Consider the following 12,657-nt stretch of genomic DNA (forward strand, 5'->3'; position numbering starts at 1 on the left):
GTACATGATCTAGGTTAGAGAGAGTTATGGACTTGTTCCATACCGGGGCTGAGCCGCTGTTAGGCCCCCGGGTCTTCACTAGTTTCCCCAGCATCTCAAAACCGTCAGTGGGCAGTGCTCCCAGTGGGCGGGCCGGCCTCTCCCCAACATGTTCACAGTCCACAGACAGGGATACGCTCACTTGGCTGACGGACAGGTGAAGCTGCCAATCACAAGGACAGTAGAGAGGAATTACTGTTTGCTGTCCACCTTCCCTACCTTCCTAGCCTCTGGATGACTGCAGGAGTGGATACTGACCTTGTGGAAGCTGCCATAGAAGATCTTGTGGACCTGAGGCTGGTCGAAGGTGAGCTCCTGCACCTCCCCTCTGTAGTCCAGACTAAAGTACAGCAGGACCTTATTTTCAGCTAAGAACACACAGAAATGACAGCAATTTAATCAGTCAGGAAGAGATAAAATGACACAAAATATGTATAACTGATTGTGTTAGCCAGGATACCTAATGGTCCTTTATGATTGTATTGTAATGTGTGACTATTGTCCCGCATCTGAAATGTCCTTTCATCAATCTTTCTGTCCATTCTCAATTCATTTCTTTTTATCAATTCATCCACTGATTCACCCGTTCCTCCATCCCTCCATCCATCCATCCTCCTATCCATCCATCCATCCATTCTCCTATAAATCCATCCATCCGCCCGTCCACCAATCTACCTATAGGCTGGCCTCTATCTTTATACACGTGGAAAGTAAACCCTGAACCCATTCCCCCCCTGACTCACGGTCCAGCACGACCCCCATTTTGGGCTGGAAGTCGTTGTCGGTGAGCTGCCACAGGGCGAAGGGCTCCCTGGGGGTGTCCTGGAGCAGCCGGAACACCATGCTGATGGTGTGCTCCACTGCTATGCCCGCTGGGTGGATGAACCTGGGACAGAAGCGCACAGCGAGTGAGTCGCACATTTTTAGCTGCACATTTTTCAAGTGCACATTTAAAGACTTTTAAGACCTTTTCAAGACATCCAAATGGAAAAATTAAGACTATACCATGGTAAAAAAAGATAAATACAACAACTTAAAACTTTTATACAATAGTTATTTTACTAACTTTAACACCCACCCCATTTTGGATGTCTACAGAAGTTACCAAATATAGTTTTTTGGGGCTTATTGGTTGATATGGAATTGTGACAATAATAAGCAGAGAATAGCATTGACCATTTTCTTTATCCCCTGTTGCTATGTCACTTTTCAACTTCAGGCCTGTCAGGAGAAATCAGATTTCACAAGTTCAATGTGAGCCACTCAGCGGCATCTCAACCTGCGTCCGAGCAAAGATTCTAGAAGCCCAGCGCAACTCCAAAAAGGAGGACAAATGAGCGTCTGGATTGAGGCTGCACTGAACGCCGGACAGGGCTTTTAAAATCCGGACTGTCCGGCCTAAATCCGGACGTATGGCCACCCTATCGCTAACTGGCTTACCAACTCTTTCTCCCGCTCACTCTACCACTCGCGTAGGCTACCTGCGTATCTCTCAGGCCTTGGCTACACGAAAACGACAGGCATATTTTGTCTTACCATTTTCACACCAAATGTAATACCTCCCTTTCGAAAATTCAAGACATTCCAGGAAATGTAAAACTTTTTTACGCCTTAAAAACGAAAGTTGTATTTAAGACTTTTTAAGGATCCGCGGGGACCCTGGTGAGTAAAGGGTGAAGCTGTTTCCTTCACTGCACAGACACAGGAACACACAGAGAGCTGTAAGCACAGCGTAAAAGTATTTCCATCATGACACAGACTAGAACACAAGGCATGTGTGCACTGCATGTAGATGAAACGGTGACAAGACACACGGAGATGTGATCACAACTGCAGGGATTTCCTTCATGGCGTTGAGTAAACAGCAGGCTAGGCTATGTGTGCACTGTAAACACCTATTTGTTAGGGATGAACCTGAAAGGCAAATACCCAGAGCACTGAGCGATAGGTCCTACTCAGTAGCTCCTGTTTAACTAGAATTCTTTGCATCGGCTCACATTTGCTTGTGTGTAGACAAGTTGAATGCAATCTGCAAGATGGGATTCAATTAATAGCTGACACACTGTACAGCTATATCGTGTCTGACTGTTTCCTTATTATGCATATCAATCTTACATTAAGAAAGACAGGTTTTAAGCGTGTCTTTAGCCTAATAAATGGCTCATTGGGGTATGTTATGCAAGAGATATCAATTTAACAGGCAACTTCAAACTTGGCTCAGGACGCATGTCTCTTCACATTAGACTCTATGCAGACACATAATGTGGTCAGAGGTATCGGAACTTACGTGCGGATTAAGTGTGTTCATATCTGGCATTAGAGTTGTGAAATGGCCAAAATTGGGTCTTGCCTACCAAATGTAAACAAGTGTGTGTGTGTGTGTGTGTGTGTGTGTGTGTGTGTGTGTGTGTGTGTGTGTGTGTGTCTGTGTGTGTGTGTGTCTGTGTGTGTGTCTGTGCGCCTCACCCTGTGTTCTGGGTCAGCTGGACGTCCCTGTAGAGTGTGTAGCTGGGCAGCGTGGTGAAGATAAAGGGTTCAGCTGCCACCCCCTCCACTGAAGAGTGAGCCGTCTTAGTCAAGCCAAACGCCTCCATCATGTCATATCCTACAGTGCACAAACACACACACACACACACATACACACACACACGCACATACATGCACACACAAATACACATATATATACACATACACACACACACACGCACATACACACACACATCCATTTAAACATATGCACATGCACACAAATACATGCACACATCCATGCACACATGAAACATACACACACACACACACACACATATTAAAAAAAAAATCTGTGATGTGTTGACTGTTGCGCAACAAAAAATATGTTGTGTAAAAAAGAACATTGTACAGCTCATCCATACCTTTTACTATGCTGTTTCTTATTGTCAACTCAGGACACACTGTGGGGAACATAAGTTATACTCCAGCTTATCAAGTGAAAAAGTGGAGGAAGGACACGCATGTCCCCAAACATATATAGGATGCAGAGTTCAAATAAGTGTCAGTTGCAAAAATACAGGTAGAAAAATAACTCCCATGAATAATTTAATGTGCGAGACATTTCGAGCATACTGCTCTTTTTCAGACAAATTTTAATAAATACACAGAAATTGCTATCTTAAATACATACCACGACATGCCAGATTCTTACAATTTCAAGCAGCATACATCAAAGAAAAGCATATGATTAATTTCTGAGAATGTATGGCTTTATGACAGCCCTCACCTTCATGATGTGAAGAAAATATTCTTGGAGGTATAGGGATCCTGACTGGGGCTGCAGCTGTCAAGATATAAAACTTGAGCTCTTATTGGCTGATAGTAACTTGTAAAAGGTGCATATTATATACCCAGAAAGGAAACTGAATGATGTGAAAGCTGTATAACCTGTGGCATGCAGGATAGAAACAGCAGCGCCCCCTCTACTGTCTCTAGACGGGAGTACACGCTGATGCGATACACTGTTTCGGGCTGCAGCTCAGAGAAACAGTGATTGTTGGTGGAAGCGTCCAACACCTCCTGCTTCATCTGCTTATCTATGTTCACACAATAACACACACACACACACACACACACACACACACACACACGCACACACACACACACACAAATGTATGGCTTTATGACAGCCCTCACCTTCATGATGTGAAGAAAATATTCTTGGAGGTATAGGGATCCTGACTGGGGCTGCAGCTGTCAAGATATAAAACTTGAGCTCTTATTGGCTGATAGTAACTTGTAAAAGGTGCATATTATATACCCAGAAAGGAAACTGAATGATGTGAAAGCTGTATAACCTGTGGCATGCAGGATAGAAACAGCAGCGCCCTCTACTGTCTCTAGACGGGAGTACACGCTGATGCGATACACTGTTTCGGGCTGCAGCTCAGAGAAACAGTGATTGTTGGTGGAAGCGTCCAACACCTCCTGCTTCATCTGCTTATCTATGTTCACACAATAACACACACACACACACACACACACACACACACACACACGCACACACACACACACACACACACACACACACACACACACACACACACACACAAGAAAGAAAACAGAGCAAGGGTATGTTGAGGACTATAGAGAATGTTAACTATGATTACCGGTAGCTGTTTTTCTATCAAATCCATAGCTCCAAGGTAGTGATGGGGACGAGACCGCATATGTCGAGACTGAGTCTTTAAAGGGTCAAAACCGAGTCGAGACCGAGACGGTTGATTTTTAAATGCAGCAGAGACTGAGTCAAGACCGAGTCTTTGAGGAGGCAAGACCAATTCAAGGAGTCAACACCACATCGAGATCCAAAAAAAGACTTTGATGATTTACTTACATTTAACATCACCCAAGTATCATATTAAACGGTTAAATTCTCAAAGAGGGGATTGTTGGCTATAAGAGTAGTCAAGCACACACTTGTCTACCAAACTTCTTTTCTGAACAATACCTTAAGACTAGGAGCTCAGCTGGAGTCAAAATAGTATGGCATGATGTCAACATTTCATTAAAGTTGAAGGTGTTTAATTTTGACACTATTAACAGCAATATACCTGGATTTCATATTCAAAGTGTGACATTTAACCAGACACAACCAGAAACATGCATTGGAATGACAGATTAGGCAAAAACCCTAGGTCAGGCTACTTCAACCCTCTCCAGATTGTATCTTTCAAAACATTTGCGCTGCACAGCATAGCACCATGGGATATATTCTAAAGCCAGTCAATATTAAAATTTGCATTAAAATAAGAATATTTGTAATGGTGGATATTTTAGAATATACCTTAAAATATACACAGTCTAAAAAAATAAAAAGGGGGGGATCTTGTGGTCTCGCTCTAAAATTATGAGTCTGCCTCCTTCCAATGTAGGCCGAGACCATACCGAGTATTTTTGTTTTCAATTCCTAGACGAGACCGAGTAAGCAAAAAATCTCGAGACCGGACTCAAGTATTACACTAATCCAAGGTAATAATATAAAATCATTTTCATAAGGATTTCATAAGCAGAAAAAAAACATCCTAAACTCTGAACTGGACTGCTGTCACACAGCCAATATGGAGTGGGGGTTGGGGGTGGGTGGTTGATGTAGATAGATGGGATTACTCTACCTGCTGATGGTATCACTAAAACTGAAATCTAAGATGTATGAGTCAAAGGTTTCTTTGAGGTGTAAGACAGGCTTGTGTTACCCCAGACACTATCACCTCTCATTTGAAGCAGGGCTGTGTGTGTGTGTGTGTGTGTGTGTGTGTGTGTGTGTGTGTGCCTCACCTCTGAGGGCCTGGATGAGGACGCGGTAACTGCTGACTGCAGCCACCGGTCTCCATGACACACACATACTGGAGTGGTCGGAGCGCGCCACACTCACACTGCTCACACGCAGACTGGCTAGAGAGAGACAGAGAAAGAGAAAGAGGAAGGGGTGTCGGGGGGCAGATAGAGAGAGAGGGAGGGGAAGCAGAGAGAGGGAGGGAGGAGGGGCAGGGAGATAGTCGGGTGGTGGGGTGGGGGCAGAGAGAGAGAGAGAGAGGGGAGAGGAGAGAGAGGAGGAGGAGGGGCGAGAGATAGTCGGGTGGTGGGGTGGGGGCAGAGAGAGAGAGAGAGGGAGACAGAGAGAGGGAGGGAGGAGGGGGGGCGAGAGATAGTCAGGTGGTGGGGTGGGGGCAGAGAGAGAGAGGGAGAGGGGGACAGAGAGAGGGAGGGAAGAGGGGGCGAGAGATAGTCGGGTGGTGGGGTAGAGAGAGAGAGGGAGAGGGGACAGAGAGAGGAGGAGGAGGGGAAGTAGAGATAGTCGGGTGGTGGGGTGGGGCAGAGAGAGAGAGAGGGGACAGAGAGGAGGAGGGGGGGAGAGATAGTCGGGTGGTGGGGTGGGGCAGAGAGAGAGAGGGAGAGGGGGACAGAGAGAGGGGGAGAGGGGGACAGAGAGAGGGAGGGAGGAGGGGCGAGAGATAGTCGGGTGGTGGGGTGGGGGCAGAGAGAGAGGAGAGGGGACAGAGAGGGAGGAGGGGGGGAGAGATAGTCGGGTGGTGGGGTGGGGCAGAGAGAGAGAGGGGAGAGGAGAGGAGGGAGGAGGGGGCGAGAGATAGTCAGGTGGTGGGGTGGGGGCAGAGAGAGAGAGGGAGAGGGGACAGAGAGAGGGAGGAAGAGGGGGCTAGAGATAATGGGTGGTGGGGGGTGGGGACAGAGAGAGAGAGAGAGGAGGGGACAGAGAGAGAGGGAGGAAGAGGGGGGAAGCAGAGATAGTCAGGTGGTGGGGTGGGGACAGAGAGAGAGGAGGAAGAGGGGGCGAGAGAGAGAGGGAGGAGGAGGGGCGAGAGATAGTCAGGTGGTGGGTAAAGAGAGAGAGGGAGACAGAGAGAGGAGGAGGAGGGGCGAGAGATAGTCGGGTGGTGGGGTGGGGGCAGAGAGAGAGAGGGAGAGGGGGACAGAGAGAGGGAGGGAAGAGGGGGCGAGAGATAGTCGGGTGGTGGGGTGGGGGGGGCAGAGAGAGAGAGAGAGAGAGGAGACAGAGAGAGGGAGGAGGAGGGGAGAGATAGTCGGGTGGTGGGGTGGGGGCAGAGAGAGAGAGGGAGAGGGGGACAGAGAGAGGGAGGGAGGAGGGGCGAGAGATAGTCAGGTGGTGGGGTGGGGGCAGAGAGAGAGGGAGAGGATGAAGACAAGACATGGGAGAGGCAGGAGGAGAGAGAGGGAACAAGAAGTAAGATGACTAGAGCCTTGCAAGGAGGACCAATTCTATGTGTCATTACATTCCAAATGAGAAAATGTTTCTACACATGTCTATTGAACATGTTTATTGAATGATATAACGTGGGAGAGAGAGCCTCACCAGTCTTTCCCTGTGCGGAAGCACTGCCCCCCTCTCGACTGCGGTACTCAGCAGTGACCAGGATGCTGTAACGCGTGTCAGGCACCAGAGACTGCAGCAGCACACGGCTCTCAGTACCAGGTACAGACACCTGGAATACACACACACACGCACACACACATGCACGCACACAAACACACACACACACACACACACACGCACGTAAAAAGGGACAGTTAAAACACTGTGTGTTCTCACACACACACACACACTCACACACATACACACTCACAGTGTTCTCCCGTGGGTTGTCTCCTGAGAGGGGGGTGTAGGACACGCGGTACTGCTGCACGTGGGCATTGGGGGGCACCCAGCTGACCAGCATGCCTACTGCAGTCTCCTCCGACACGGACACGCTGCTGGGACCAGCACCGGACACTAGGACAGAACCAGGGCATGAAGATGTAGGCTGTAAAATGACCGGACACTAGGACAGGGCATGCAGCACAGGACACTAGGACAGGGCATGCAGCACAGGACACTAGGACAGGGCATGACGATGTAGGCTGTAAAATGGTGCAATGGTGGTGGAGGTGTGTATTACTGTACATAGTAATATTGTACATGTTCAGGTGTGTGTGTTTACAGTACATTTAATCAGGGAGTACAGTACTATATTATATACTTATATACAGTATATTTATATACTATACTATATACTATACTATACTATACAAGTACTGTAGGTGCTTGTGCTTATGTGTGTGTGAGTGAGGAGTGATGTGCATTTGAGTGTGTTTAAGGCATGTTCCTGTGTGTGTGTGTGTGTGTGTGTGTGCTATTCCAATACAAATTAAGTATATAACTGTATGCATGCAAATTGCATAAGTTGTAAGTGTGAGTGTGTGTGTGTGTGTGTGTGTGTGTGTGTGTGTGTGTGTGTGAATGTCTGTGTGTGTGTCTGTGTGTGTGTGTGTGTCTGTGTGTCTGTGTGTGTGTGTGTGTGTGTGTGTGTGTGTGTGTGTGTGTGTCTGTCTGTAAGTCTGGGTACATATATGTACTGTGTGTGTGTGTGTGTGTGTGTGTGTGTGTGTGTGTGTGTGTGTGTGTGTGTGTGTGTGTGTGTGTGTGTGTGTGTGTGTGTGTGTGTGTGTGTGTGTGTGTGTGTGTTTGTCTATCTGTAAGTCTGGGTACATATATGTACTGTGTGTGTGTGTGTGTGTGTGTGTGTGTGTGTGTGTGTGTGTGTGTCTGTAAGTCTGGGTACATATATGTACTGTACGTGTGTGTGTGTGTGTGTGTGTGTGTGTGTGTGTGTGTGTGTGTGTGTGTGTCTGTCTGTAAGTCTGGGTACATATATGTATGTGTGTGTGTGTGTGTGTGTGTGTGTGTGTGTGTGTGTGTGTGTGTGTCTGTCTGTAAGTCTGGGTACATATATGTACTGTACGTGTGTGTGTGTGTGTTTGTCTATCTGTAAGTCTGGGTACATATATGTACTGTACGTGTGTACACACTCACAGGTGCTGTATCTAGTGGCCACTGCTTCGCTTTGCTCCCCGTCAGCGTAGAGGGCGGACAGGGAGATCTGGTACTCCTTGTTGTCCTCCACATCCTCCAAGATGGCTCCCTCACTCTGCCCATCCACTGACAGCTGCAGCCCAGGCACAGGGAGCACCCAAACAAACACAGCATCACACAGAGAGGTGGTACACTGACCACAGGGCATCAAATGCTCGAAAATTACAGTGTGCTTTGGGCAGTGCAGATAGGCAAAGAGACTATCGTAAAAGTACCAATTTTAGGCCCGGAGTGGCTTATTGGGACCTTCGGGGGGATGAGCCGGTCTGAATATTGTGAGCTGAAATTTATTGTTTCTGAAGTTTTTTTGCTGCGCACTCGTGGCACTTTAGCAGCTTAGGCTGTGCGGTCGCAGGCCCTTACTTACAGTTTCCCAAATATTAGCAAAGTAGCCCTCACAAAAACTGTTTGGAAATCGCAACCAAGTTTATATTTGCAATAAATAAGGGGAGTAAGAGGCTATTATGAGTGGCCCCTCCTCCAGTGGCACGGCTCTGACAAACTCTCATGTGTGCAGGGGAGACGTGTAGTAGGCTAATAATAACTAATTTTACTGAAAGGTAATAACCCTAGATCTCAAAAGCCCTCGAAAATAAAATATTACAATGTGTGTTGGGTCCTCCTCACATGGAAGATCTAATGTTCAGTTTCAGTGAGCAAATAGCCCTGTTGAGAGAAACTAGAGGAGCGTTCAAATGCGGCAGAGATGGGAGAGAAAGTGTGCATTTACAAGGCTTGTCAATGTTATGTGGTAGCCTAGATGCTATTTTGCATATCTCTGGTAGGCTAAGCTATGTGTAGAAATAAAATATTCCGTAATATTTCAGTCAATCTTAGTATGGTACAAAGGCACAGAAGTTCCTGTAGATGGCAATAACATTGATATTACATGATATAACTATACAAATACTGTAACCTAAATGGTGGATCATTAAGCTATACATCATATGCTGAAGTATGATATTTCTGAAGTGTTAAAGATTAAAAGGAAAAATAACAACAAGAACCGTACAGAACCGAAAACCGTGACCTTAAAACCGTGACACAAACCGAACCGTGGCTTTTGTGAACCGTGCCACCTCTAGTAGATTTGAGCAGAATCTGGTTTGGTTCTTAACGGGAGCATTTACTACTACGGTACTTATCTATAGGCAGAGACTACAGGGTATTACAGAATGAAGTAAACTAATGAAATGAGATGTATTATAATGCATTTTTGTTTATATTTATTTAATGATAACACTTTACTTGACAGTATCAACATAAGAGTGACATGACAGTGTAATGAACACATGACACATGAACCCTAACTTTAACCCTAACCTCTAACCCTAATCCTAACCCGTTATGACAAAGACCGAATGTCACTTAACAGAAGTGTTATGTCATAAACATTTATGACTTGTTTATGATACGTTCATGACAGTGTCATGTCATTCGTATGTCGATACTGTCAAGTACCGTGTAACCTATTTAATTAACAGATGAATCTATAAGTACAGGTAAGGGAGGGATGCACTAATAATGTCATGGAATACTCCTTAAGAATTCCATTATTGTCTCAAGAAATGTAAAGGCTACACTGGCCCCACTTAGAGCAGTCAACCTGTGCTACTCACCTGATGAAGCTTCCCTCCACTGAGGGAGATCCACTTGATCATGTATGACATGACATCGTCAGCTGCGGGCTCCCACCTCACTGTGATGTCATTTCCTGAGAAGTTGGCAACCCTGAGGTTTGAGGGGGCTGGCACTTTCACTGGAGAAGACATTCACATTCACATTTACATTCACATTTACATTTAAATGTAGTCATTCAGCAAAGGCTTATGTCCAAAGAGACGTGCAAGTGAGGTACAATACGAGCAAGTAACAAACATGGAGGTTCAGCAGTATGTTAGTGCTACATAGCTGTGTGACCAATACATAGGCAGTGAAGACAAACTAGACAAACTTGAGCTATGGATTCACATATCGCCTGCCAGCGTTATGTGGGGGGCAATTAACAGCTTAACAGCAGTAGACCTGTCATTTTATGACGAATAGTTGAATATTATGGCAGTGTGCCATGAGATTTCATCATAGTAAATAGTAGTGTGCCATAAGTTTGGAAGAGAGCGTTCGAAGAAGGTGTAAGTAGGTCATTTCCATGTGCACAAAAAGGACTCACATGTGGTTGCGTTGGCTGTGACAGCTGTCGACAGTCCTTTCTCATAGTGTGACTGCACCGACACAAGGTACCTGGAGAGAGATGACAGATTCTGCAACAGCACAGAATTGGTCCCTTTCACCTCCACCTGATAATGAGAGAAAGAGAGAGAAGAGAGGGAGGAAGAGAGAGAGAGAGAGAGAGAGACAGAGAGTGAGAGTGGGTGAGAGAGACAGACAGAAAGAGAGAGATGCATCAGTCAGAGAGACTTATTCTAATGATATGCATGTCACATTCACAGATTTATTTACACTTAAATCTATTTACAGTACATATTCATAATTCATAACAGAGACAGCCGTGAGCAGTCAGAAGGAGGTTTGGCAGTGATCAACACCTCAGCAGCAACAGTAGCACAGTGGATCTGTGAAAACTCACACTAGGAGGGAGGGAGACAAACACAGACAACCATTTCCTCCTGCGTGTTTCCCCTCTCCATTCCTGCCTGCTTGCCTGCCTGAGTCCAGATTAAAGGAAAACTCAAGCCATTTTTCACTTAGATCTCTGTTTCTCGAGGTTACCGAGTACTACCACTGTAGCTGCCTGGCTGCTCTAGCTGTTGGCTGCAGCAACCATCGCCCCCCCGCCCCGTACCAATAGTGACCTCGAGAAACTACTTATGGTATTTCATGACGAGGATGATACTGTGATACTATGAGCCCTGAATTCTTTCTCCTGTTCACCTGCTCACACACACACACTATCATATCGATGTTGAAGCCTCAACAGCATAGACAGCTATTACCATGTGTGGCTGTGTGTCAGACTGGAGGCCTCACTGCCTGGTCGCCTGCCTTTACAGCTCTGCTCAGCGCTTACCTGACGGGTATCAGTGCCAATGTTGGTTCTGCAGACAATGCGGTGCCCGGGCACGTCCACCGCACCGGGCACCCAGCTGACCCGCAGCGAGCTGTGGCTGACCACGGTGATTTGGACACTAAGGGGAGGAGGGAGAGGGACTGTGGAGAGAAGAGAGGGATGGGGGGGGGGGAGTAGGGGGGAATGAATGCAAAGTGAGAGAATAAGTGAAGAGTTCAGATGCAAAACCCTCTAAATCCGTCTGACCACTTTTCTTTTAAATGAGCATTTAAATTCAGGCTCCTATAGGTTTTTGCCTATAAATCGATATTTCAGACCAGGAAGATAGTGGTATTTAGTGGGTTTAGAAGTTAAATTATTTGATTAGCGTATACTATGTGTGAAGAGCATCCCCTCACCATCTTTATCTCATTTTTGACATAGGTGGCATTTAGAGGCTTTTGCATCTGAACCCTTCAAGTGCAAAACAAAGGCTACATTTACACGCGGCCGGCTATTTTCATAGACGGACATTTCACCCTCCTCGTTTTCAAAAATAACATCGTGCACACCAGTTTTCAGAAAAGTTTTCGTTTACACTAACCCGTGTATATGTTGTCAAGAGCATGTCGAACCTGTAGGTGGCAGTGTAACGAGAAGTTTAAGCCCATGTTAGCCAATCAGAATCCCGAAAATAGCAACAACGGCTATTGTCTATCTGCCAGTGGAGAAAGTAATCTAAAGTAAGTGATCTTAATTTAAGATGAGATTGAAGATTTAAGACAATTTAAGGTACATTTACTTACTCCACTGGCAAATCTTACAGTTTTTCTCAGTCGCTTTGGTTTTTTTCTCAGATCAGAATAAAAATGAGTTCAACCTCCACAACATTTAGGCATTTGTGCACATCATAGTAGCAATTTCTCCTTCCTCTGAACAAATTGCAAATGCTTTTGAACATGTATCAGTTGCTTTGTCATGTCAGTCAAAATGAACTATACTTATGGATGCTGAATAGTCGTTCCCAATAAAACTAATAGTCTTCATTTCATTGCTTGAGTCATTACATACAAAATTGGTGAACTAGTTATCAAATTCTGTCACAATGCTGTAGAACTGCAAAGAGCATATACAGTAAAACTGTGAAACGTACATATTCAGTGTCTTGTACTCACTTACTCCCCTAACTACA

General features: G+C 45.8%; 1 protein-coding gene across 1 annotated transcript in view; it reads right to left on the minus strand.

The window, feature by feature from the left end:
* LOC125292830 (collagen alpha-1(XIV) chain) overlaps positions 1-12,657 on the minus strand; it is a 44,447-nt gene that overhangs the window by 7,226 nt on the left and 24,564 nt on the right. Inside the window, exons 15-28 of the mRNA XM_048240283.1 lie at positions 11,487-11,626; positions 10,629-10,755; positions 10,078-10,217; positions 8,399-8,531; positions 7,173-7,318; positions 6,902-7,031; positions 5,347-5,463; positions 3,867-4,013; positions 3,706-3,762; positions 2,931-2,969; positions 2,506-2,644; positions 783-925; positions 298-407; positions 44-202 (exon numbers count right to left, since the gene is read on the minus strand). Coding sequence (XP_048096240.1) covers positions 44-202; positions 298-407; positions 783-925; positions 2,506-2,644; positions 2,931-2,969; positions 3,706-3,762; positions 3,867-4,013; positions 5,347-5,463; positions 6,902-7,031; positions 7,173-7,318; positions 8,399-8,531; positions 10,078-10,217; positions 10,629-10,755; positions 11,487-11,626 — 1,727 coding nt within the window. The remainder of the gene's footprint in view (positions 1-43; positions 203-297; positions 408-782; positions 926-2,505; positions 2,645-2,930; positions 2,970-3,705; positions 3,763-3,866; positions 4,014-5,346; positions 5,464-6,901; positions 7,032-7,172; positions 7,319-8,398; positions 8,532-10,077; positions 10,218-10,628; positions 10,756-11,486; positions 11,627-12,657) is intronic.

Source organism: Alosa alosa, chromosome 4, assembly GCF_017589495.1.
Source record: "Alosa alosa isolate M-15738 ecotype Scorff River chromosome 4, AALO_Geno_1.1, whole genome shotgun sequence".
In the NCBI taxonomy this organism is placed as follows: Eukaryota; Metazoa; Chordata; class Actinopteri; order Clupeiformes; family Clupeidae; genus Alosa; species Alosa alosa.